Source organism: Acanthochromis polyacanthus, chromosome 1 (genome assembly GCF_021347895.1).
Source record: "Acanthochromis polyacanthus isolate Apoly-LR-REF ecotype Palm Island chromosome 1, KAUST_Apoly_ChrSc, whole genome shotgun sequence".
In the NCBI taxonomy this organism is placed as follows: Eukaryota; Metazoa; Chordata; class Actinopteri; family Pomacentridae; genus Acanthochromis; species Acanthochromis polyacanthus.
In genome coordinates this window covers 29,374,338-29,396,247 of record NC_067113.1, presented here as the reverse complement: position 1 = coordinate 29,396,247, position 21,910 = coordinate 29,374,338, and the positions used below count along the sequence as shown (strand labels likewise).

At 39.9% G+C, this 21,910-nt stretch overlaps 1 protein-coding gene across 1 annotated transcript in view; it reads right to left on the bottom strand.

Annotated features, from left to right (window-relative positions):
* slc8a3 (solute carrier family 8 member 3) overlaps positions 1-21,910 on the bottom strand; it is a 161,673-nt gene that overhangs the window by 55,326 nt on the left and 84,437 nt on the right. The window contains exon 3 of the mRNA XM_022197091.2: positions 2,687-2,793. Coding sequence (XP_022052783.1) covers positions 2,687-2,793 — 107 coding nt within the window. The remainder of the gene's footprint in view (positions 1-2,686; positions 2,794-21,910) is intronic.

Genomic DNA, 21,910 nt, shown 5'->3' with positions numbered 1-21,910 from the left:
CTGTCAGAATACAGGGTGTCCCTAAAGTCTGGACACACAGGAAATCTCAAATATAATTTTTTTTTTGTCTCCACAGATTAAATATGGCTATTGTATTTAATGTATATTCAATTAATTATCTCATATGTTTAAAAAACTACATATTAAATGAAATGTCCTTTATAAATATGTAACAAATATGTATTTTTCTCTATGTGTCCAGACTTTAGGGACACTCTGTACAGTAAAATACACAAAATTTTAATTAAAATTTGTTTGTGTAACTAAACCAAAAGTCACAATAAAAGTTAAGTCTAAGAAAAATTGTCATGTTGTTGAATTTTTGGCTCTCTTAAACTTAAAACTTTTCCTACAACATCGAAGTTTTACACTGTGGGGAGAAAATGTTTCTTTAAAATGTAAAAAAAGAATGCAGTTTAGTCGTACATGAGCGTATTTTTATGAGACACGGTTGGACACAGCTTGAGGTTCCAGTAACTTTCGATTTATTTAAGGTTTCCCTTTGTATTCATTCATGCCAACCTGTTTTGGTTTTTCTGTGTAATTTCATATTTCACGTTGAATATTTCATTACAGGCCCCCTCTGGCTCGGTTCTTCTTTGAGCTGGATGATCAGCTGGTCCTGCTTTAAAACCAGATTATGTAAGTTTATGCTGAACAGCTGAGAGTCCTGTGGTCACTGACAATTAGCCTGCAGGACGATGATGGATGCTGAACTCAGAGCAGCAGCAGCAAACAAAGTGAAGCTACAGCGCATTGTAACAGCAGCAGCTAACACGAGTTTGAGGTCACGCAAGGTCAGATATGTCGTTAAAGGCCGTTAGATCTGCTCCTATTAACTGACATTACAGAGAGTCAAAACAAGATGTCTGACTGAGGGCTTCGGTTTGTGTTTCTCTGCATGTGTGTGGGTAAAAACCTGCACCGACACGAGCAGGGAATTAAAAAAGCAGCATCAGAGAGCGGCGGAGGAGTGTTTGGAGTGATGCAGCCGTCACTCATAAAGCCCTGCGTAGTAACTCTCTTCATCAGCTCGGAGAACTCAGACGGCGCTGCCAGACCCAATAACGTAAACAGAATGAGCTGGAGCGTTCGTAGGCGACCGCCAAGTGTTAGATTCTGCACCAGCTCGGCCAGAGCCTCTCCCATCTTTCCCTCGGCCTTGAGTGTGGTTAGATAACACGCGCGTTAGATAACGGTGCACAAAGACCAAAAAAAAAAAAAAAGAAACAATCTTTAGAAAAAAAAATGCCTGTTGGCTTCTTTCAGCAGACATTAGCAGGCTGGAAACAAAGAAAACAAACAAAAACTTATGATGAAAACCTGATTTGAATTCTTCCTTTCCTGCCTTCACCTTGCTCCCTAAAGATACACAGGATCCTGCAGTGACTAATCTGGCCCCTGCCGAGGAAAATGCGAGCTCAAAATGAGCATAAAGTTCATGCAAACTCTCAGATTCAAAGAGTTCTGTCTCATATCTGAAAAGTAAATCGATAATCTCACCTCATAAGCAGCAACTTGCTTGCATTTGTCACTCAAGCTTGTTAAAAACAGCTACTAGACACCTGCATTTAGGTAAATATGTGTGTTTATTGGCCACTTGCTCCTTTGTGACGGTAAATGAGCAGGATACAAAAAGAAAACCAACAAAAATCCACGATGAAATCTTTATTTGAACCGTTCTATTCCTGTCTTCACCTTGTTGCCTGAAGACAAACAGGATCCTGCAGTGACTAACGTGGAAAATGTGACCTCAAAATGAGCTACATTTGGAAAAACAACAACATAAAGTTCATGCAAACTCTCTATTTTAAGGATTCCTGCCTCATATGTGAAAAATAAATCAATAATCTCATTTCAAGAACAGTAATTTGCTTGTTTTTGTCACTCGAGCTTGTTAAAAATAGCGACTAGATGCCTGCATTTGGGTAAAAATGTGTCTTTATTGGCCACTTGCTCCTTTGAGACGGTAAATAAGCAGGATAGAAACTTAGTTTGAATTCTTCTATTCCTGTCTTCACCTTGTTGCCCAAAGACAAACGGGATCCTGCAGGATTTGTCACCCAAGCTTGTTAAAAATAGCCACTAGATTTGGGTAAAAATGTGTCTTTATTGGCCACTTTCTACTTTGAGACGGTAAATGAGCAGGCTGGAAACAAAGAAAACAAACAAAAACTGGATTTGAATTCTTCTATTTCTGCGTTCACTGTGTTGCCTGAAGACAAACAGGATCCTGCAGTGACTAATGTGGAAAATGTGACCTCAAAATGAGCAAAAAGTTCATGCAAACCCTCAAATTCAAAGAGTCTTGTCTTGTAGTGAGAAATAAATCAATAATCTCATTTAAAGAGCAGTAATTTGCTTGCATATCACCCATGCTTGCTAAAATTGCTACCAGATTTAGGTAAAAACCTGCCTTTGCATAATAACGGCCACTTGCTCCTTTGAGACGCTGAATGAAAGCAGCCTGCTGGACTCCCTTCTCTCTTTTTATGCAGATGACGCCGCCGTCTGGGGAGGCTGTCATTGATTTTGCAGGAGTTTTTCTGCTCTAATGTGAACGAGAGTCCACAGCGGGGTGTCAGAAGTGAAGGTGGGAGGGTGAGGAGGATGCCACAGAGCAGCAGAATGAAAGTCGAGGTGGACAGAGAAGCTTTAAAAACAGAAACAGAACTCGATACCGCACCTTTCTGCAGACTCATGTCTACCATGCGAGGCTCGGCCAGCTCCAGGAAGAAGTTCTTGTTTTTCTCATACTCCTCATCGTCAATTATTTTCACGTGAATGAGTTTGCTGTGAGAAGGAAAGAGAGGAAAAAGAAGAGAAGGAGGGAGGGAGTGACAGGAAAGGAAAGAGAAGAAGAAGAGACAGGTTAATTTGCGATGGAGGGACACAGGAAGAGCACTGTAAGTAGGATTAATAATCAGCATGGAAGAAAAGGTGAGGAGGTGAAAGGTCGGCCCGGCTGTCTGTCAGCAGCTGGACATCACACACACATATACACACCGATTCCTGCCAGCTGATTGGCTGCCACGGCTGTCATGACAACCACATTCATCACGACAGGAGTGGAGGGTGAGTACCTCTCAAAAAGGACACAAAGGAGTGAAAACAGCAGCGTGGAATCAATCCAGCTGTAGAATGTATTCAAAAATAAAAGGTAAAAAGAAGAAAGTGTTGCTATCTGAATCGATTTTCATGGCTTCAGTCGGAGGAGACTCCCACACCGCAGTTTATTTGCTCCGGTTTGAGCAGAACAGCCCTTTAATGAAGTCTAGAGGAGGTGACATCATCAGAGAGGAAAGCGCTCAATATGGCAGCTCGGGGCCCGGCGGCGTCCTTTCCACTGATCGCCCTAATTGATCTTTATAAAGAGTTATTGACGAGTGGAGGCAGATAAGTGGTCAGTAGGTGCCCAGATGTCTCCACTTCACAGCAGGAGGAGGGAAAGCTCCTCCAGGAATTGTTGGATTCAATTCAGAACGAAAACAAACCGAGATGAGTCACGACAATGACAAGAAAAAGCATCAACAGCAGCAGCTAGCGGTGCAGCTCGTAAGAAACAGAGATGATTTGGTGGAAGTTTAGCGTTTTTCAGTATCCGATCAGTAAGTTGTCAGTAACTGAATAAAGTGTCAACTATTACAATAGTTCATTTTTGAAGAAAATGTCCAAATTCTTCAATTTCAGCTTCTAGTGACACTATGATTTGACTGATAGAAGTCCAGTCTGAATATTTCTCAGCGACATGTCATATGCTTTGGAGAGCAGCTGACCCAAGTGTCGTGTCGATGGTTTTACAAATTCTGTCACACTTTTCATGTTGTCTAATGTGGCAGAGCTCTATCACGTCTCAAATCGGTCACAAATCAAGCACTATTCATTTTCTTTTGTAGAATTCTATAAAAAAACATATACATGCAGTAATACAGTGCTTTTCATTGAGTCACTGCATTTCTTGTCGTGTTGCAGTTTTTTTCTGTGCAGTGTGTAGTGATAATCAGCCATAATATTTCTGCTAGCCCTGAAACGGGGATGACATACTTCACTATGGCATCTTCTGCATGTGAGCAAAAAAGTACATTTTTCCACGTGTTACATGGAACAGCACGGGCTAATAAGATAAGTGGATAGCTGCTCATATGTCATGTGTGGAGTCAGACAAAGCAGCTGATGTAGCCGCAGCATCGTGACATGCAGCTCAGTCAAAGCTGTGCACACAAACCCGTGCAAACGCCACAATCCAAGCATCTCCAGAGCAAAGAAAACGTATTTGTATTCCTGCTGTAATGCATAGCCAAATCCCTGTGTCTGCCTGGCTGCTGTATGTACTTCTGGAGGAGGGGAGTCTGCAACCTAAGAGCCTGTTAGCAAACCACACACAGCAGCGCAATCCATCTCTCTTCCTCCCTCTCTTCACATTCCACCGGCAGGGCTTTTCCCTCAGATTGCCAGGCGAGATGTCTGCAGTGCTGCCACCGCCGCCGCCGCCTTGAAAAAGCGCCTCGGTTCTCATCAGGATTGAATAGAGGAAGCGTTGGAGTCTAATGGACAAGTGGGATCTGGCAAACACACACAAACACACACAAGCACACACAAGCACACACCGCCTGGCCGTGGCCTTGCCTGACTCCCATACAGCCAAGAGAGAAACCACGAATGCAGCCTCACGATTAATCTATGACCACATTTAAAAAAATACAAAACAGATAAATATTTAATGACACAGGAGGCCCTGAGTTTTTTTCAAAAAAAGCAAAAAAACACAAAAAAATGAGCTGCTGGATTCAGATTTCTCACTTTCTCAGTGCAGTGACTACATTTTTCAACACAAGGATGCTGTCTGGATTCACATTTACAGTGGAAACATTTGGTTTAAAACTCGAATTTAGAAATAAGCAACAAAAGATGTACACAACTGAAACTATCAGGATTCATTTCACGACAGGGTTCAAACTTGTGCATTATGTATATTTTGTGCCTTTAAAAAAATCTGTGGAATATTACTATTTTTCTACTGCTGAAAGAATCTGTGCAGTACTACTAATATGTGCAATATTGTTGTTTTCCACATCTAGAAGAATCTGCAATATCTGAATATTCACAAAGAAATATCATTATTAGGTATATTTTTTGTAAATATGTTTTCTACTGATGTTCCAAGTGTGTGATGGGAACTGTCCTCCAGCCAGTTAGTAATTTGTTGGTTGGTCTATTCTGGGTGTCATAACTTCTGATAAATGCAAATATGCCCCGTGTTAGTGTCTGAAAACTGTATGTTGAGTTCTTTAATGGTTTTGTGCAGTTGAGATAACTTTCTGATGGTCCTTACACAATTGTGCCATCCCCTTGGCTTCAGTAACACAAAAAATGTTCCCACTGCAGTATTCATGAAGACTGATTGTATCGTATCCAAAGTAGTTTAAATCAATCCACTGGACTTTAAGAAAGTTCCTTGAAGACGTTTCACCTCTCATCCAAGAGGCTTCCTCAGTTCTGGTGGTGGTTGGTGTTGCCTCAGCTTTTAAACCTCTGTGAGGTGTGTCCAGGGCTTTTATTCCAACGACCAATACCAAAACTCATCTGACTACTCAACGATGGTCGTTGTGAGTATCGGTGGGGGTCGTTGGCTTCTCTACTGTAGAGAAGCCATCTCTGAACAGGGGTGGTGGTCTGCGACATCATCTTTCGTCAATTTACAATCAGGTCCTTTCAAAAACTCCCCAAAAGAACGACTCAGCAGACTCATGCTAATAACCACTTTTTGAAGAAAACATGATAGGCGATTCAGCTCGATCGAGCGCTCGATTTCGACGGTCAAACGTCGCATAAAAACGTCGCAAATGCCGACCGTCGAAATCGAGCGCTCGATCGAGCTGAACCGCCTATCATGTTTTCTTCATGGAGGCAGCCACTTTGTATGATGTCATCAACCTCCCATGATTCCCGGCGCTCGCGGCGACCTGGCGACCGTCTAAATCGAGCGCTGGAGATGCAGGTGTTCAAATACAAGACGATTAAGATAAGTTAGTAAAAATTCTAATAAAATGAAATAAAAGCATTAAGAACAGGTGAACCTGTTAAGACATAAAGCTACATACAACTGGAGGTGTGTTTATGTCCATTTAAGCAACATCAGCACAATACTTATTCTTCTTTTAGCTCCACTTTGGTCTCAGCCATCTCCTCAGGGAAATATCTGACTTCATAGCTGCTAATTGCTTTTTAAATATGTTTCCCGGCTGGTAGTTAACTGGCTAAAAAACAGGACAGTTGTTAGACATAAAACCACAACACTGGGCTAAAAGAAGCTAAAAATGCCCAGTTACAGTAAAGGAAACAGAGTGTGATGATGTTTCTGTCAGGGTTTATCAATGAGAGTGTCAATTTTCACATTAATCACTGTAATTTCATTTCAACTATGCTCAATTAATATCGCACCAAATTTCATACCAAACTATTTTCCATTAAAATTGCGTCAAATCAGATCGCATGTAGTCAAGCTGCTGCTCTGGAGGCAGGGGAAGGTCATTTTAGCGCTGCTCTGGCTTAATATAGAAATAATACCTTTATACAGATCAACAACAAAGAAAATCTGAGCCCCTTCAAATCCAGTTAAATCTGATTTTGTGTCACAGTTTTGTCTCCATTTTGCCAAAGGGGCTGATAGGAGTCAATAAAAACAATGGCGTAATAATAAACAGCCATGTCGTTGTCATGGAAACGCATGATGCAGTTTGACACAGGGTTGTGTGCTGTTTCTACAGAGCTTGACAACATAAATTAACTTGTCAGCCACACTCTGGGCTCTGCTGTTCCACTCCAGCGACACTCGGCTACCTGCAATTAGTTCTCGTGATATTCGGCTGATAAATGGAGCCGCTCTGGAAATCACAGGGTTTCTGTCATTTTAACCGATTGTGACAGACTGAAAATGCGACAACGTTTGTGTTTGACACTTTACTACATACTCGAGTGCATGTGTGTTGAGATATTAAGACACGGGAGGAAATAAATCACCTTTCATTAATATTTTGGCAGTTTCCGTGTCCGAAATTCCACCATCTCCTCATCCAAACGCACAAAATCACAGGTTATTTACCATGTTGTGTCAATGCAGCTGTATCGTATGATGTCGTTTCCTTTTTTCATGATCGTAACTGCTCACAAACTGCTCATAATCGCACACAATCAGCAAACACAGTAGTACACGGAGAACATTAAGCAACATTTTCATTTGTCTGCCGCGGTTATCAATTATTCATCCGTCTATCCCAACATCTGTCACCGTCAGCCACCATGGAAGCTGCAGAAAGCTGCTCTGAACAGAGTGTGTGTGCGACTGTGTGTGTCTGTGCGGGGTGACGGGGACACAATCAAACACCTGCTGTGCACACAAACACAAATCAGAGTGTTTACAGGGACTGTCCTGCTGCCGGAGCACTGGACGGTGGAGCAATATGGACGGTTTCACTGTGCTGTGTTGACAGAGGAGACTCAGAGGGTGTGACAAAGCACGACAAATGGTGTGTTCATGTACACACACACACACACACACACACACACACACACACACACACACACACACACACACACACACACACACACACACACACACACACACACACACACACTTCAGCTGCACTGGTTTTATTTATGTTGTCTTGTCAGCTCTTTTTTTTTCCTGAGCTGCTGCGTTGTCGGTTCTATCTGAGGTTTAGCGGGTTCCTAAATTTGTCATGAGAATCTAATCTGGCGTTTTATTAAAACTTGCATCAGTTTTGGGTATTTTTTTTCCACATGCAGATCATAGATAAGGAGATTATAGAACATAGAGTAACAATGCGTTTTGATTTGATTTTTTAAATGCATCAAGAAAGACATGTATACCTTTTCCAAGACAGAAGAATGTTCGGAAGAATTTATTTATTACATCTCTTAGAACTCTGCAAAAAAAATGACTGTCCTAAATACTGCTTGCACAAAATATGCAAATGTAAGTGTGCAATGTGTGTGTCTTGTACTACAAGGACAGCAAGACTGAAGGTAAATAGCTGAGTAGTTTGACCTGCAGTGGTGGAAAGAATCTAAGTACATCTACTCTTGTGCTCTGCTTAAGTACAGTTTCGAGGTACTTGTGCTTTGAGTATTTCCATTTTATGCTACTTTATGGTGCCATCCAGTACTTTTCAGATGGGAATACTGCACTTTGTACTATGGTATATATATATATATATATATATATATATATATATATATCTGATGGCTTTGGTGATGTTTAGGGTGAAGAAGATGGATAACAGAACAAGTGTTACCAATACAACACATTTTGGCATTTTTGGAAAACTTTGGTGTGTAGTTAGCCTCATATTTCCCTTTTCATTGCTCACTTAGTCTTATTTCAACAACGGTTTAAATTATCAACCGAAAAGCAAATATTACAGAAAATGTTCAGCAACTGACATCATATTTGTGCATCAGAAGATTATTTTCTTTTCTCCTCCTTAATCATCCGACAACCCCTTCATTTTCTGTATATAAAATAGCTTAAACCTGCAGCAGCTACAACAGTAACATTCTGCTGACCAATCAAACATCATTTCATTAGTGAGGGGATAAAAATGACGGCTGGATTACTTAAAAAAAAAAAGTATATATATATATATATATATATATATATATATATATATATATATAAATTTCTTCCATCAAATTAATGGAACGCAGTTAATGAGGTTTGGAATTCAAATTTTCATTTCATGCCAGAACAACAGCAGCGGCCGAGGAAGCAGATGAAATTTTGCAGCTGCAGTCTGCTGCACTTTTCATTATGATGCTTTACATTAAATATTAATGTCAAACAAGACGTTATTGAGTGGCTTAACACACCAGGCCAAAAAGCAGCGTTTTCACTCTGAAACAGACTCACATCACCGAGGAAAGCTAAAGGAAACGGTGAACAAAAACAGTGAGTAAAAGAAAAAGTAAAAAAAATAAACAGTGATTGAAAATGTAAACAAACAACAAGCAAAAACTAAAGCAAACATCAAGTAAAAACAGTACTAAAGAACAAGCAAAAATATAAGCATGTAGGGAGTGAAAATGAAAGGATACAGTGAGTAAAAACAGTAAACAATGAATGAGAAAGCAGCAAAGAGCAACTGAAAATAAACGGAAACTGTGAGTAAAAACAAAAGAGCAACCAAAAATGAAGGCAAACAGTAAGCAAAACCAAAGTAAACAGTGATTGAAAATGAACAAAAACAGTGAGTAAAAACAGTAAACAGTGAGTGAGAAAATAGCAAACAGCAACCGAAAACAAACGGAAACAGTGAGTAAAAACAATGTTAGGAAACAGTGAGTAAAAACAATGTTAGGAAACAGTGAGTAAAAACTAAAGAAAGCAGCAAGTAAAAACAAAAGAGCAAGCAAAAACAAAGGCAAACAGTAAGCAAAACCAAGGAAAACTGAGTAAAAATGAACGGAAACAGTGAGCAAAAACAGCAAACAGCAAATGAGAAAGTAGCAAGCAAAAACTGAAAAAGGAAACAGTGAGTAAAAACAATGTTAGGAAATAGTGAATAAAAACTACAGAAAGCAGCAAGCAAAAACAAAGGCAAACAGTAAGCAAACCCAATGAAAACAGTGAGTAAAAATGAACAGAAACATTGAGTAAAAACAGCAAATAGCAAATGAGAAAGTAGCAAGCAGAAACTGAAAAAGGAAACAGTGAGCAAAAACAGTAAACAGCGAATGAGAAAGTAGCAAGCAAAAACTGAAAAAGGAAACAGTGAGTAAAAACACAAATAAATAGTGAGCGAAAATGCCTCGAAAGTGATGACGATCCCCAGTGAGTCTGTCACTGTTAATTCCCAGCCAGTAAGTTCCATTAACTGCTTCTTCTTGTTACAAAAGAAAAAAACTAAACTCTTTTCTGTTCTTCTTATATAGAAACAATAATATTCCCTCTCAAGAATAAAATAAATCTGAGCCGATAGAACTCTGACATAAAAGCCAGCACAGTGAGGCTGAACCCAGACTCTGCCTTAGTGCTGTGCAGAAACACGGCACAATGAAAACGCAGCCTGACACGCCGGGGAAGTACAATGGAGGGTGTCAGTCTTCACAGCAGTGTTCTCGTTTGTTAAATTAAATTACTATAATGTGTCAGAATTAATGTGATAATGATTTATTGACGCCAACATGCCAGACAGGGCACCCTTAAGTCGAGCGCTAGCGTGGGAGGCGCCGCTGGGTAACGACAGCCGATTAGAAGGTTCACACCTACGAGGAACTCAACTTCCATGAGGCCGAAGCAGATGGACGAGAGGGAAAAGGAGATGAAAACAGTAAAATAACAGAGCGAGACAGGAAAGAAGATGCAGAGTGGCTCGTCCTCCCTCCCTCCTGCATCCAAAAAACCAACACTGCAGCTGAAATTTAGCTTTTAGCCGCCCGCCTCCTCTCAGATTTACTGTTTTGGTCTTCACAAACACTAAATAATACAACCACCAGGAGCGTGAAACCACTGCGCTGGAGTAACACATCAGAGGAAGTGATATGTGAGATGTGTGATATCCAATTTTTTTCTTGTCTGTTGGTGAAGACTGATCCTTAAATAGCTCTGAAAAGCTTTTTTTTTGCTACAACTGGGAGGATTCAAGGCAAAAGCAGCAACTAAAAGTGCTGCAATTAAACATATATATAAATAAACTTATTTATTATTTTCCAAAGTGGTGTTTTTCTCCATAATCCAGTGTAATTAATGAAAAATCATAACTGAGTTTCTAAAATGTGGGGATTTAGTGTTTTTTTTTTAAATTTAACTTTGACTTTTGGTCAAATCTTGCAACCATATTAGAACATCAGTACTAAATGATTTGGCAAAACCTTAAGAGTTTTTAAAACTGTTTCTATAAGAGGCAACTGCAGTGTGGCTAAAATTAGAGTGATACTGCAGTTATAGTAAATGAAGATGGCTAAAGTAGCCTGTGGTTTAAATTAAACACCTAAAAAACTGAAAGTGTTACTGTGTGGGTTTGGGCTTTCTAAAGTGTTCTCTACCTCCATCTCGCTCCTTCATCTACTGAGTGCTTTCCGGTTGCTTTTCACCCTCACGCTCGACTGCGCATCCAACCAAAAAGCAAGTGTGGGAGCGACTGAAGCATGGTTTTTAAACAGCACCAGTTACTTCCGCATCGCCGCCGCACGGAGGACCTTGTTGGATTATGAGTTCCTAAAAAGTTTTAGTCGAAAACATCGTCTGTTGAGAAGAAAAAACCCTGGAACAAACAGATCAGAAAAAAAGCAGAAATTCTCTCTCTTGACAGCCTTCGTCAGATCTCGGTGACGTCTCAAAATCCCAAATAAAGTCGAGCCTATAAAGCCGGGAAGAAGAGGACGAGGAGGAAGGAAGAAAAAGGCCCCAGTGCCTCGTGGGAAATCAGTGCCTTAATTAAGCAGGCCTGGTTTCTGTCACCAAGCGCAGGGATTATGGGCCTCGCTCATTATAGTCTGATTATTGCTTTTCCCAGGCAATCACAGAAAAAAGCCAGTAAACACATTTTGTCACTGTTTTCTTGCCAATCTGATGACAAATTGGCGTCAGATTTATTATTCCATACCCCAAATAGGGAGAGACCGATATGGATTTTCCAGGAGTGGTACTGATGCTGATTATTGGTTATCAAGAAAGACCAATAACCAATATTTTTGAACAGAAAGACATAAAATGTTGTACTTTAACAGCATTTACGAGCAGGAAACCTGTCATTCATAGGCTTCTTTAATATTTAGGCAGTTTCTAGCAGTAGGAGTGATGAGGTCAGGTCATTACAAGATGCTATGACGTTCTCCTCTGATTGCTGATCGATTGATTGAGACTGATCAGTTTGTCTCCTGTAGTTCTGTCTTCTCTTTATCTTAACATTGTTTCCCAAACAGCATTTCAAGTTAATCTGTAGCTGCCTTCTCACTTAGCCGTTAGCTGCTATCCATTAGCATAGCCTGAACTACTGAGAGACGCCATTTTCCTGGTTTGTTGTGTTTCTTGTTCAGTTTTTGCAGTCTTTGTTTGAGAGGCATTGCTGAAACCACAGAATGACAACAGTCAAAGAGAGTTGGCTTCATTAAACAGTAAGTAGAGCATTTGATTTATCAATAATCAGCCAAAAAAACTACAGATAATTGGAAAAATATCGGCCACAATGATTCGGCAGGCCGATAATCAATTCATACCTACCAACGACTCTTCTTCCCCTCTTCCACCATCTTACTTTTTCCTCCTTTTCAAATCATAGCAACCAACCAACACAAAGACTGCAAAAACTTCTTATAAAATGTCGATCAATATTACATAAACCAAACAAAACCGAGGCACGTAGCCACACAGGACTCTCCACTTGGCCAAAACCTGCCGGCCGAGCTCGAGCCAAACGCAAAAAGCTGCGCCTGCGACTTGTTTAAAGGGGGAAAGCACGAGGATCTAGCGCGGCGCTGCCAGATGCCGCTTGAATAATACATGTCTCAAAGTGAGTCCCAGTTTAAACACTCAGGAAGAGAAAGCAAGCAGCAATTTCCCCTAAATTGACCGATACAAAAACATAACCCCTGTTCTGCTTGCTCACTCTGAAGGAGGGGAAGTGTCGACCTCCGAAAGCGACAGCATTCCTCCAGAGGACCCAGATTTCAAATGTCCCACCTGCTGGAGAGTCCTTGAAAGCAGCCCATGAAGGGAACCGTCACACTGGAGGCGGTTTGAGAAGCAAGCGGCTGTTTTTGGAGGGAAATTGATTTGTGTTTATGCAGCTTTCACTTTCAAGAAATGCTGCAGCTCACACTTGTTTTTTTTTTGTTTGTTTGTTTTCTGCTCTCCTGGGACTTGTGCGGTGAATTACAAATAATGAAACTAGAAGACACACTTGGAGTTGCTCTTAATCAGGATTATTTAATGCGAATAACATTTATCAAACTAATTAAAACACATTTACTTGATGACTGCAACTTTGCATCAGATTTTTGTCATCTTTTTTAAACAGGACTGATATAAAATTAGGATAAACATTTATGGAATTTAGCTTTTTGATGCCTAATTGTTTGATTATGTCTCTCTCTGAAGTTACCCAACCAAACTTAGCATAAAATGTAAGATGTACTATTTCTACAAGACATCATGGACCCAGTGAAGCCAACTGTGGTGGAAATGCAGCATTTGGGACTTTTAGCAAGTAAATTTTAATATAAATAATGCATAATATATTTAAGATCTACATTCAAAATGTTTTGGTGAGAAAAACACTAAATAGAAAGACAATCTTCGGGCAACTTTAATTTTGATTTTTCATTTAGATCTTTGGATTATCTGCTAAAATGGTTCACAAATTCATTGCTAAGCTTGTTTTAAGGTTGTGCAAACAGAGACACAACTCGTTGATTTTCATTTAATATCACCATTATGCTCATTTTTTGTTGCCTAAACAGATGGGATGCAAATATCCTTTTCTGTGGAAAAAAAAGTTGTGAGTTTTGTATGCCCAAAATCCACCCTGACCACCTCCCCAATTCACAAATGTGTAGCTTCATTCCTTCCAAACAAAGAGGTACCTTTCTCCACAATTCTGCCACTTATTGCCAAAAGGTAGTTGAAAAAACAATTCTGTTGTCGGGGAATGCAATTTCTGTGTGGCAGAGATGTTCAGTAACAAAGCAGCTCTTTGTTATTCATTATTTCTTGGATGGATGACAACATTATTTTTTTTTTTATAGCTGTGCAAACACTTTATTAACATTCAGTATAACTACAGATACTTGCTTTTAGACACATGGGATTCTAAATGCAAACCTCCTTTTTCTGTTAAAAAAGTTGTGCGCTTTGAACGCCTAACATCCATCCCAACCACCTCCCCAATTCACTAATGCGTAGCTTCATTCATTCCAAACAAAACTGTGTCTTTGTTCAGAATCCAGCAACAAATTGAGAAAACAATTGTCTTGCCTGGGAATGTAATTTCTGGGTGACAGAGTTGTTCAACAACAAAGCAGCTCTTTAAATAAGACAAAACAAGCAAACTGGTCTGGTTGGTTGGATCAAACCAGTAAAGCAGCTCTGGTAGATTGGCATTTTCACTATTGTCTGACGTATTAACTGATAACAAAAATAATTACTAGCTGCAGCGCTGCACCCAGTTTCCACTTTGGATTCACTGTGACTCTGATCTTGTCTCCTTTCTGCCACCATGAACACAGTCGGCTGCCTACAAAACAACCAGTTAGAACCCAGCGGTTGGTGTCACATCCACTCCGTCTATTGTTATTTATCGCTGGCGGCTTCAGCTAAAAGAAACAACGGCGTGTTTGGCCTTCAGCCTGAGCAATCCACCCCTGAATTGCAGAGAGAGAGCTGCAGTTGACACTGGAGGAAGTGTGAGGAGGTTGGATCAACAGACTGATCAATGGACATGACTTCACAATATCACTTAGAGGACGTAGTCTCATCAATGGAAGCTTCGCAGTGAGGTCCATGCTCCACATAAGGAGATTGTGCAGCGTGAACACAGATTTACAGGTTTATTACCACTAGGGATTGACCGATGGGGGTTCTAATGGCCGATATCGATTATTGATGATCAAGAAAGGCCAGCATTTTAAGCCGATATAAATTTTACGTAATGTTTTACCAGCATGTTATAGCAGAGAACCTGTCATTCATACCTAGGCTTCTTCATTAACAAAAGTGACTCCAACTGAATATGTAGAACAGGAAGAGGAGTGATTAAATTAGGACCCTCTCGACTGATATTAATCAGTTTGTCTCCTGCAGTTCTTCTCTATTTGCTTAATCTTTTACTGTTTTGTCACTGTTGTTTCCCACTGAGGTCCAGATCTTAAAGCTTTATTAACTATTCTTTTCCAGACTCTGTTTCAGGCTCTAAGTTAGCCGCTAGCCATTAGCATAGCCTTTGCCACTTTGAGAAGCTAATTTCCTGGTTTATGTTTCTTGTTCAGTTTTTTTTTTTGCTGCTTGAGACACATTTCTGTCACAACAGAGTGACTACAGACAGAGAGAGGAAGCAGCATTACACCTTTAGTAGTATAATTAAATTATCAAGAAGCATTTGATTAAAAATATGAATATCGATAATCGGAAAAATACCAAATAACGGCCTTGATTATCAGATTGATCGAATGAATACTGTTCTGTGAGTACTCGTGAAGCTCGGCAAAGTCACAATATTCAGATTAGGGATTGATTAAATTATTGAATTATCATGGCTGATGTATGCCGTTTTTCCGATTATTGATACATCAAAAACGCTACTTCAGGTCTGTGTCCATAGTCACTCTGATCTAAGAAATGTCTCTCAAGCAGAAACAGTAAAAACTAAACAAGAAACACAAGTCGTTGCCAGAAAGCAGGAAATTAGCTTCTCTCACAGTGGCTGATGCTACGCTAATGACTAGCAGCTAAGTTAGAAGGCAGATTAGCCTGAAACAGAGTCTGGAAAGCAGTAATTAATTAAGATATAGGCCTGAGCGGGCAACGAAAATGACAGAGCAGTGAAAGATTAGGAAAATAGAGAAATGTAATCGCAGGAGACGAATTGATTAATCTCAGCCGAGAGTGTCCTCATTTAATCACACCTATTTCTCTTTTACATATTCAGTTACAGTCACTCTTATTAATGAAGAAGCCTAGCTATGAATGACAGGTTCTCTGCCGTCACATGCTGTTCAAATATTCCATCTAATTTACATCAAAGTCAAATATCGGTTACTGCCATTTCTGGATCACCAATAATCAGTATCGGCCCTGGAAAACCCATATCCCCAATCCAGATTCCACAGCTGACTTTCAACTTCTTCATCACAACCTGTATCCGTCTCCGTGGTAACAGTAAACCTCTCATTAACTCACCTAGTTTTCAGTTTACAGTGTGCGCTTTAAGAGAGGCCTGATCGAACGTGGCCTCGGCGACAAGACGCCTCTCTGATCCGTCACATTCAGGCCGAGGGCTCGACTGTCTGATGCAGCCGACCCACTCCCATTTTACTGCTCTCGCTCTCACTTGTTGTCATGGATACAAACCCCCCCTTTTTCCACCAGCCGGGCTTCTTCTCTAAATGCGACACATGACACACGAGCACTTTTCTGTAAAAAAAAAAAAAAAAAAAAAATCCAAAAAAAACTTCAACCTTCTTCCACTCGTTTGTGCTCGGCAGCGGCTGCATGGAGCTGAACCCCACAATGACAGCGTCCCTGGAGGGGAGAAAGAGTCCTAACAGGTTTAGCTCTGTCTGCTGACACACAGTCCATTACTTCATCTGCACGCCTCTCCGACCTGCACACACACAAACACACACGGATAGAAACACCTGAGCAGCTGCTGCAGGTGGAGGAAGAGTCGAGCAGCAGATCACAGCTCGCTTCCTGTCAGATTACACACCGGTTACTCCAGAACCTTAAACCTATTGTCCAAACACGCCACCAGAGGAAAGCTACATGCAGGATTCCTCCTCTGTGCTGCAACTGTGACTCTCTGCACTGCAAAGATGGATAACAGAGGGAGCAACACAGGCAGGATGAAGCCCTCTGTACGCAACTCTGGATCTGAAAAAAAATGTTTATTGGTCTTTACAACACCCAGGCCACTTGTTTTTTTGACTGAGTAGCTCTTGAATCTTAAAATTCATGTTATTTTCTGATATTGAAGTCATGTTTTTCAAGTGAATTCATTATAAATTCACTCATTCCAGCTTCTCCACACTGTAAAAAAAAATCTGACTTTTTTCATATTTTTTGAAACATACAAAAATATTTGGAAAATTACAAAAAATAGGCAAAATTTAATGTCTAATGTATAATATTAATGAAACCTATTACTATGAATGACCATAAAATGCACGTTTTCTCACAAATGAGTTTTTTTTCTACAAAACAAGACTGATAAAATATATGTGCAGATTTATTGTAATTTATATAATAAATGGAACGGTTATAATTGAGCTTAATGCTGCAAATTTCTAAAATCAGACAATTAGCTGGACTAGTTCTGCAATTTTACATAGACATATTAGTTAAATGACATATCTCGTGCTGTAGAGGTGAAGTCGATACTTGAAGCCATTGAGATGCTACAGCTGGATGATCGAGATTACCGTTTCTGTGTCTAATGGAAAAAAGAAAAGAAAAAAATCCATAAAATTACAGCTTATCAAAAAATAGACATTTTTTGGAGATATTTTATAATGCAAATTTGCCACAATTCATTCATATTTCCTATAGAAAATGAAAATGTTCAGCATTCAAAGGCTATATTGTAGACTTATAAAATTAAATAGAATTACTGACAAATAGAAAAAAGTTTGGGTTTTGCAATTTTATATCGATTTGTTTCTAAATTACAGGTATTTTGTATAATTAGATAACTTTTCACAACAAAAATGTTGGATGAATGTTTATATATCATTGTTTAATATCTCTATACACTAGTATTTTTGCAAAAATATAACAGTTTTCATCAATGTCCAAAAAGTGCATTGGATTTAAAGTAAAGTCAGGCTACAAAATGTATTTTAATTACAGAAAATTGCTGCATTTCTGTGAGATAGTAGATTTTTGGGGGGCATCTTAGCTGTAAGAATTTTTTTTTTCCTTTTTCACAGTCTGTCTTTCCTTTTTTCTGTCCAATATGAGCTATGCTACTTCTACCTTTTTCACACTTTCATTTCAAACCGAATCCTCTGGGGTGTTGGACTGCTGCTTTGACTATACAATCTGAACATGACATCCTGGGCTCCGGAAAACACCACAGTGAGCTATTAAATGTCTGTTTATAAAGCAAGTATTGACGAAACTGATATAAAAATGAAAACAAAAATCAATTATAAAATAGATCCAGTCCTGCTAAGACTTCAACATCACATCACTGATCAACAAGTGGTGGAAACAGAGCATTTGGCTACAAAAGACCAGGAAGAAGCTGACTATTAACAAGTCAAAATTAACACAAACAATTATGGATTGAAAATTAAAGAATACAAAAAAAATCTGGAAATGCAATCAAGACCTCAAACATGCGTACAACAAGTCTGAGTGAGATCAGTAAAAGTAAACATCAACGTTGAGCATCCTTCATTTACATTTTTGAATCATCTCTTAAAATAATTCAGAAAATGACTCATTAAAACATTCTAAATGAGGCATGCACCAGAAATGTGTGGCAATTAGAAAATATTCCTCTTTTTTCCACACAAACGAGGAATAACCAACATTTTTTTTAACTGTCTTGGAAGTTGTTTTTTAGCTTAGAGCTGCAATGATTAATGCTGCTGATCTGCAGAAAATGAATCTTCCTCACTTTAATAATCAAACAACAGTCAAACATTTGCTGTCTCCAACTATGCAAATGTGACTATTTGCTTTTGCCTTGAGTTACGAAGAAAACATGGTGAATTATGATGAGACGTTTTAACTATTTACTGTTGGGTGAATAAATAACCAGCAGATGAATCAGTAATGCAAACTATTGTTAGACTTTTGTAGCTGAAATCTTGGATCTCGGAACCTCACGCTTTGCAGAAAATGCCAGCCGTCTGAAATAAAGTAGCTTTTATTGGGAGAATTACTCTTCCAATAAAATCTGAACTGAAAGGTCAGAGAGCAGACAAACAGAAGCGGCTCGGAAGGAGCAGGAATACTAAAGACAAGAGGAATATGGTCGGGAATAAAATGTAGTATTTGGAGGAGGCAGGAGACTGTCACTGATCTAAACAGAGGAGGAGGAAGAGCTGCTCGGCTTCACTTGTCATGCAGCCTTTGCAACGCTGCCTCCATAAAAACATGCTGACTGCCAGAGCTGAAGGAGAAAAAGACAAAAGGAGGAGATGAATTTTTAAAAAAAAGGAGGAGAGAGGACACTCAAAGGTAAAGGAGATGATGGGAGGCAGCAGAAGAAAAAAACTCAACAGCCACGCTCCGTATTTCCTGAGCCAAGAGCGAGGCGAGCGCGAGGCTGAGCGATATTTTTTTGGATGTCTGGAAGAGGCCCAAAGGTCCTCATCTACAAGGACACAATGCAATAAAACACTCCGAGATGAAGTGTCTGATAGGCGGCGACAAGGGAGGCAGAGCAGGAAGTAGCAGAGGCCAAAACTGGAGAGAACGTCCACAGCAAAAATGTGCATCTTCACAACTTCTTCTTTGGCTGCACAATCACATTATTACCATATTTAAATGAAAATACTGTTATTTTACAGATATTTGCTGTTAAAATATGCATATTAGGGAGTAAAAAAAGAATAAATAAAATGTAAAAAATCAATTACCGTAATTGTGCACAATTTCCAGTCACAGTGAAAACCCACAGTGACATATTTTCCTCGTTCTGTGTTCACCTGATGAATTTTTCCACAAATTTGCTGCAAGCTGTCCTGACTTTCAGAGAGGAAGCAGTCGAGCCTTCAAAATAAAAGCTCGAGTGTCACCCTGAAGGGGGTTAAAGGAAACGGTCGAAGCTGAGGGCTGAGAAATATACGAGTTCTACTCTGGGTGTCGGGTTTGGTTCCATGACAGCTTTAAGAACCCGAGTCGACCGAGTCAAAGCGTCTTCAGCCGAGTGACAAGCAGCATGTTATACGAACGAGTCGGGAGAACGACGAGCTCCTGTTTGCATCAGGGAAGAATAAATGTGAGAAACAATAAAGCTGATCCCATTTTGTCATGTATGGAAACAAGACAAACTGTTGGAGCTCCACAAATAGAAATCAGGCTGTCAGTGTCGTGTTCTACATGATGTTCTGTTCCAGACTTGTTGGCTTCTTACCATCTGGTGAGACTATTTTACCTCCTTATAAGCAGAAAAAACTAAATACCTACGGCTGCAAGTAACAATTATGCTTCATATTAATCAATGAACTTGCTTGTTCTGTTCTGTGTGTTAACCTTTTTCACAATGTGTTACAGTAGACTTACTCAGTTTTACTATATTTAAGTCAGAAAATATATTTGACGGGAATTTCCAGCTGTTTATCTTGCAGCTTTTGAACATTACAGCATTGTACTGTTTTTTAATGCATTTTTTCACGTATCCTCACTGTTTGTTGTCTTTTAATACATAAATATAACTCTGTAACTGAAACATATTTCTTACTGTAACAGTTAATGCACTTCAATGTTGGATTGTTGTACTGTCAACTCAAAGAAAACCTCTGAAATAAAGTATAGTGGAAGAAATAAAGCTAATGGCACTCTGCCTTTTTCTCTCTGATACTCTGAAGTGAGGAAGTGTCATCACCAACCGAATGTTTAAAACCAAACAGTACATTACAGCACCTAACAAATCCTCTCTGTTCTAACTCTTCCATCCTGTTATTGTAAATAAAACTTATATTGTCTGAATTGTAGCTCGGCATCGCACCTGAACATGTCTCTGCTCAGGGCTCCGGGCGGCTGACCAATCCACGCCACGTTTCACACATTACGCCGCCTTTTCTCTGCACGTTGGTGTTACTACGCATGCTGCTATTATTTCTGCATTTGCAGACGGGAACAGAGCAGAGAGGGAGAGAAAAAAAAATAACACAGTGTCTCGCCTCAGTGAATCTCTAATCAAGCAACAGAAAGCACATTTATGAGTGTGAATATGTGCGAGTCGGTGCAAATGTTCTCGTGCGTTATGTCTTTTTGTGCATTCTGTGGATGTCACCACTTTTACAGTTACAGTGGAGGAAGCCGGGGACTGGAGCGCACACCGAGTTTTCTGTCGCAAATCGGTGTTTTTGAGGAATTTGAGGGTGAGGACAGAATGAAAAGTGAGGATATCTGAGGAGTAACATCACAAATTTCCATAATAGTTTTGTTTCCTTTGCGGCCACAGTTCCAGGACAAAGAGGGAGATTTGTACGGAAAGACAGAAAACACGACCTCAGCGGGACCACCGGGTGCTGAAATACTGAACCATACCGACAACGCACACAACTGGATTAAAGACATCTTGGGTTGTGGTGCAAAAATCAAAGGTAAAAACAACAAAAGAAAGAAAAGAAAGAAAGAAAAAAAAGGCACACAGCTCGTGGAACCCGAACCCGGCTGAGTTGGGATCCACCTGCAGACCACACATCCCAGCATCCAAGTCCTTCTTCCAGCTGATATTATGTATTTTTTACCTTCACACACACTCAAACTGAATACGATCTGTCTCTTATTCACATTATTACTTGTCTCCATCATAGCAATCCACATTTATTCCACTCAGAACACTAAAATCAGTTGCATTTCCTCAACTTTAGCCACAACTCCACACAAATCCATCAGACAACACGCCGCCAATTCAACGGTAGCACGAACATTGTCGGTTTCTCGTCGAGAAAAAGAAGCGATGCATCCACGGATGCCACTCCACATCTCCCTCTGGGATTACTGCAACTTCAGAACGGAGCCCGAGCAACCAGAAGACCATCGTGGTTCATGAAGAAGTTTCAAAGTTTAATGAAGCCACACAGAAACAGTAACAGCTGCACTTTTCAGCCCGTCGTCTATTTTACTCAATCCAGCAGTCGAGCGGCGCTCATAATGACTCGCTTTCTTACATTTTAACTAAAGAAAGTTGCACATTGTGGAAGCAGATGACCTGCGGCTCCATACTGTTCTTGAACGCCTCCTATAAAGACAAAGTGCTGCTGCTCTTCTATGTAAACACACTGTAAACACACAAAGGTGAATGGTAAAACTTACAATTGTCAGCATACAGACTGCCTCCCTGCTTTATTTTTGACCCACTTACTGCAGCGTGAACACAATTTTCCTGTGCGATGAGCAATTATTACCAGTGTTTGGGTGCAGTATTACCTCTAAATGAACACGGTTAACACACAGGTCTCCTGCAAAGAGGTTGAGACGATTACATTCCTCTAA